At 48.2% G+C, this 6,000-nt stretch overlaps 1 protein-coding gene across 3 annotated transcripts in view; it reads left to right on the top strand.

Annotated features, from left to right (window-relative positions):
- Nucleotides 1-5,292, top strand: part of LHX2 (LIM homeobox 2) — a 29,715-nt gene extending 24,423 nt beyond the window's left edge. For all 3 annotated transcript variants that reach the window (XM_088018939.1, XM_028107963.2, XM_028107962.2), the window contains exon 5: nucleotides 5,005-5,292. In XM_088018939.1, coding sequence (XP_087875065.1) covers nucleotides 5,005-5,292 — 288 coding nt within the window. The remainder of the gene's footprint in view (nucleotides 1-5,004) is intronic.
- The last annotated feature ends 708 nt before the right edge of the window (nucleotides 5,293-6,000 follow it).

Below are 6,000 nucleotides of genomic sequence, written 5' to 3' on the forward strand. Positions count from 1 at the left end.
CTTGGGGACAGGGGTGGTGAGCTGATTGATCTGGATGGGTGAAAGTCTCCTTAGGGTTTCTTGGTGTGACTTGGAAAGAAAATACATTTTAACCATCAACAGTTTACAAACATTCTTCGGATGACTAGTTAGTTGTCACTAACTTGTGTTAGTGACACATCCTCAGGAACTGAGGATGCTAACTTTCCTCTGTTCACTCATTTATTCAACAAATACACTGATCTTCTGCCTTGTTGGGGGGGTGGTGGCGTGACCCAGACAGTGAATGGGACCTGCTGGAGCTGCAATCCAGAAGGGAGACAGATGTGCAACAAATAATTACAAATGGCAATAATGTTAGTGCTTACCTTCTAAGGCACTAATGAGTTACTATGTGCAAAATGCTGAGAACCTTCCAGAGATGATGCCTGGTACTTAGTGAATAATATTTGTTGGTATGACTTTATGAAGTTGTTGTACCAGAGGGCATATTCTTTTTTTTTTTTTAGATTTTATTTTATTTTTTAAAGATTTTATTTATTTGACAGAGACACAGCGAGAGAGGGAACACAAGCGGGGGTGGAGGGAGTGGGAGAGGGAGAAGCAGGCCTCCTGCGGAGCAGGGAGCCAGATGCAGGGCTCGATCCCAGGACCCTGCGATCATGACCTGAGCCGAAGGCAGACGCTTAACGACTGAGCCACCCAGGCGCCCCTAGATTTTATTTTTAAGTGATCTCTACACCCAATGTGGGGCTTGAACGCACAACCCCAAGATCAAGGGTCGCATGCTCCACCGACTGAGCCAGCCGGGCACCCCGGGTCATATTCTTTTTATTCTTTCTTTCTCATATCACATTCATCACAAAACATTAGCCCCGCAACTGCCTAGAGTGTTTGTGTCGTGGCTTTCACTTACCCCATCTGGTCAGACACTTTGCATGCATCCATTAGTTTGATGTTATTAAAAATGCCGCAAATGTAAAAATGAAATCTTAAAAACAACAACAAAAAAAGGAGTGTCCTGCTGGCTGTCTCAGTCTGTAGAGCATGTGACTCTTGATCTCAAGGTTGTGGGTTTGAGCCCCATGTTGGGTGTAGAGAGTACTTAAAAATAAAATCTTCTTATTTTTTAAAAAGATTTATTTATTTACTTTAGAGAGAGCACACGCGTGCCTGCCTGCGTGGGGGGGTGCAAAAGGAGAGGGAGAAGAAGAGAATCTCCTACAGACTCCCCGCTGAGCACAGAGCACCCCCCACGAGGCTGGATCCCAAGGCCCTGCGATCATGATCTGAGCTGAAACCAAGAGTCGGATGCTCAACTGACTGAGCCACCGAGGCGCCCCCCCAAAATAAAATCTTTTTAAAAAATGCCAGAATGGACATCTTTGGGCATGAAGCTTTTATATTTGGACTGGTTTCCTTAGTGACCCAGGAAGGGATTTGTGAGGCAAAGTGGGTTTCCCACTGGCCCTCTTGGTCCCCTTGATGAAAGAATCCATAGGGAGGGGACTATGTGAGGAAAACACAACCTGCAGGGCCAGTGGGTGTCTGAGGAGGGGCACGTGGCAGTGTGGGCTTCATGCACCCAGGACTTCCCGGGGATCCCTGGGGCACCAGGCTACGGGACTCCCCCCAGATGAAGAAAGGGGGCTAGGGGGCTGTCAGTTTAAGAAGATGGGTGGATGAGGGGCGGCTGGGTGGCTCAGTCGTTAAGCATCTGCCTTCAGCTCAGGTCATGATCCCAGGGTCCTGGGACTGAGCCCTGTATCAGGCTCCCTGCTCCATGAGAAGCCTGGTTCTCCCTCTGCTTGTGTTCCCTCTCTCACTGTGTCTCTCTCTGTCAAAAAATAAATAAAATCTTAAAAAAAAAAAAAGATGGGTGGGTGGAGCAGATCAGCTTCTTGCATCTGCCCTGGAATCTTAGCCTGTCAGAACCCTGAGAGGCCAGAGAGGTGGCGTGCTGTTGTCAGACCCTCTCGTTGTGTGGGTAGGGAAACTGAGGCAGACCCGAAGGTAAGGGACCAGCACAAGGTCACTGGGTTGGTCAGTAGCAGAGCCAGACCTGGAAGCTGCATCTAGTGCTTTTTCCCCTTCACCACAGTTGCTTTTGTGTTTATTCACTCATTCATTCATTTCTTCGCTGACTCACTCAGGATCATGTGGTGGGGAGAGCATGGACTTTTTAATGGCTGATATTCCTGGATTCCAGTCTCAGCTCAGCCTCTGTGTGACCTTGGGCAAGTGACTTCACCTCTCAGAGGCTCTCTGGTTTTAAATCTATATAAAGTGGGGGCAACGATAGTGGCCCCTACTTGGCTTTCCCTGGAGCTGACCCGTGACGCCACACGTTATAGGGTGGCATGGTGCCTGGCACAGAGAAAGCATAAGTGGTATCTATCACTACCACTTTTTTTTTAAAGATTTTATTTATTTATTTGAGGAAGAGAGAATGAGAGACAGAGAGCACGAGAGGGAAGAGGGTCAGAGGGAGGAGCAGACTCCTCGCTTAGCAGGGAACCCAACACGGGACTCGATCCCGGACTCCAGGATCATGACCTGAGCCGAAGGCAGTCGCTTAACCAACTGAGCTGCCCAGGTGCCCCTCTATCATGACTACTATGAATTCAACGCATGTTACTCATTCTTCATCTTTCCCAGTCCCCATACCATATCCCAGGGACATGAAAATGACTTAGACAGGGGCCCTGCCCCAAGAGCCACTTGGGAGGGGACTTTTGGGAGAGAATTCTGGTGAAGCCCTGGGGAAGGTGAAAAACAAACCCAACACAAAACCCCACAGCAGCCCGGCCTTGGGCTGAGTTGTTGGTTTTCATCCACCAGACTCCCGGTGCCTCAGTCGCAGAAGATGGTGTCATTGTTTACAACTCACCGTTAGGGGCAACAGCAGGAGAAAGAGCAAATGGCTGGTAGCTAACCGGTTCCAGCCCTTCCCAAGGGCTTGCAGCCCTGGACCTAGGAGCTGCGCACCGCCCCCGGGGACTCCCTGCTCCAGCCACGGCTTGGAGAGACACACACAGGCCAGGACAGTGGCACAGGGTGTCAGACCTGATGTGAGACTTTGGGGGAAGTCGCTTCCTCTCTCGGAGGGCCTCTGGAGACTTTCCCTATCGAGTTTTGCCATCAGCCATTCCCTGGACCGGATGGACAGAGTCTGACGCCGAAGATATTTCTGCAGGCCAGGCAGGGAAGGGCTCCTATCCTAAGAAGAGCGTGTTGACGGTGGTCTTAGAAGCACTGAACTTACCTGCAAGCCTCCAGAAGAGGTGATGGGCTTGCTTTGGGCAGAAGGCCAGGGAAAATGCTTTCTTCCTGGAAGACCCAGCGTGCCGGGGAAAGAGCTTTGTTTCCTGACTTCACAGGGTCTGAGTCTCTCCTTACCCCTGGATTCTCGTGGATGTGCTTTTTAATTGAGCCCAAATCTTATCAGGCCACCAGAAAGGCTCGTCAGATGCCACAGGCCCCCCGTAGGGGGTGGTCCCCAGGGGAGGGTGGGGCCAGGAGGTAGCCCTTCCCACCCATGCCTGAGACATTGGGAAGACTAGCAGATGCAGGCACATCTGGAAATATGCAACTGGACACCCCAGAATCTATAGAATTCTCTAAGGCCCTTTGTTTTATGGGGAGGCTTCTGGCGGGTGTTTTTCTCATGCAAAGGGAAGTGAAGGGGCCTTGACTTTCAGGTTTTTTTTCTTTGGGAGATACAACTCACCACCCCCCCACCCCCCAACACACACACCCTCTCCCCTCCCCCGCCCACCAGATTTCCTAGACCTCGCTCAAAGTACTTTGAGGACCTCTGGGTACAGCCAGATCTTTCTGTGCAGTTAGACTGGCGGTCAATAATTGGGGGGTGGGGGCGGTTGTGCTGTGAAGATGAGTTTCTGTGCATGTCTTCCTGAGTACGTATAGGCTCGTGTGCAAAGGTATGGGTGTAGATGGATTGCGTGTCTGTGCCCAAGGAAAACTGAAAGTAAACACTTATTCTCTCTCTTTGGTATTCTTTTCATACCAAGCTCAGTTCTCACAGCATAATGCACCCCACCTCCCTCATAAATGATACTGGGGCATGGTCAGTTTGGAGAAGGAATCCGCAGGTCACCACCTCCCCGGACTGGCTTTAACCCGGCAGCAGCTCTGCGCACCCTACCCTGAAACCTAAAACCCCCAGGGGGTCCACGATAGCCAGTGGCTTCTCTGCCTGATGGCGGTGGGGAGGGGGACTGCTGTCTCTTTCTTCCTCAAAGTAACTCTTTATTGACTGATTCCTTTGTGCTCTTTACACCACTCTGGTATTTCCCACTTACCACGAATCACTTTAAAAATTGTACCCATGAGAACTTATGGGATCTGTTGCCTGCTTAAAGGCAATTGCCAAGGGGCGGGGGGGTGGGGGGTGGGGAAGAATCTCTCAACCATTGTGAGAAATGATTTGGTTTGTGCATATCTTCCAGAACAACGTTATCCAATAGAAATGCAACGTGAGCCACATGTGTAATTTTCCATTTTAAATTTTTTAGCAGCCACATTCAAAACACAAAAAGAAACCGGCAAAATTAATTTTAAGGATATATTTTGTTTAGGTCTGTTTATCCACAATATTATCATTTCAACATGTAACAAGCATAGACATTGGTATTGAGATAGCCTACCTTCTTTTTTTTTCATACCAAGTCTTCAAATCTATTTCTGTGTTTTCCCTTACAAAGGAGCCACTTTGTGGCTAGTCCCATTTCAAGTGCTCAGTAGCCACCTGTGGTTAGTGGCTACCATACTGGAGAGTGGTGCTCAACTCTGGAACCTTCCAACAGAAAGGGAAACCCAGTAACCCAGCCATTAGAGAAAAGGAAATTTTTATTTTATTAAGAGCAAAAATTGCCAGCCCAACTTTTTAATCCCCCTCTCCTCAAAACCCAGATTAGCATCTCTGGGGGACATGCTCTGCTGCTCTCCGGGTCCTGCCTCCCTTCTCCTAACCAGCCCTTCTCTCTCTCTTGCCCCACACAGGTCTGGTTTCAGAACGCTAGGGCCAAGTTCAGGCGCAACCTCTTACGGCAGGAAAACACGGCTGTGGACAAGTCGACAGAGGCAACGTTGCAGACAGGGACGCCATCAGGGCCGGCCTCGGAGCTCTCCAACGCCTCGCTCAGCCCCTCCAGCACGCCCACCACCCTCACAGACTTGACCAGCCCGGCCCTGCCAACTGTGACATCCGTCTTAACTTCTGTGCCTGGCAACCTGGAGGGCCACGAGCCTCACAGCCCCTCACAAACGACTCTCACCAACCTTTTCTAGTGACTCACGCCCTCCCCCCCCACAATTTCTTTAAAAAAGAAATTATCTTTAGTTGAATTCCAAGTGTATTTTAAAATAGAGGCTTTGAGCAACTAACTAACCACATTTTAGGATCTCGCCTGAAAACAGAGGAAGAAAATAATTGTGCGTCCGGCTAATGCAGCGGTGTGGGCTTGAGGAAGTACTTGGAAAATCTATCTGCAACACAACATTTGTGTCACTGTACAGTTTTGTGGACTGAGCGAGGAAAAACAACAAATAATTTAAGTTGGCTAGAGCTTCTGTATTTTCAAAGACTGCCACGTGCCTTAGGAATACTGTTTTATCTCCATACTTTGGATGACTTGTTCATTTTTCTCTCCCTCTTTTTCTCTCTGTATATTTATGACCAGAGCAAAAATGTAAAAAAAAAAAAAAAAAAAAAAAAAAAAAGTTTGTTACTTTGAATAGTCCTAAAAAGAAAAAAAAAAAGGAAAAATCAAACCCCCTCCAACGGTCGCTTTGTTGTTTTAGAATTTTAAGGTGGAAGTCTGTTCGAATATCAGAATTTGTAAAATCTAACCAGTAATAAAACCACTTATTGAAACTAGTTGGTGTTGCTGTTGTTTAGTGGGGTGTGAAATTCACAGGACATAAGGGTCTTACTGAAGCCGAGACATAAATTCCAAGGTCTTCTCTTATTTATCTATAATATTTATTATAATATGC

Source organism: Eumetopias jubatus, unplaced genomic scaffold (genome assembly GCF_037043125.1).
Source record: "Eumetopias jubatus isolate StellerSeaLion01/CBP00866 unplaced genomic scaffold, mEumJub1_p1.0 scaffold_15, whole genome shotgun sequence".
Classification (NCBI taxonomy): Eukaryota; Metazoa; Chordata; class Mammalia; order Carnivora; family Otariidae; genus Eumetopias; species Eumetopias jubatus.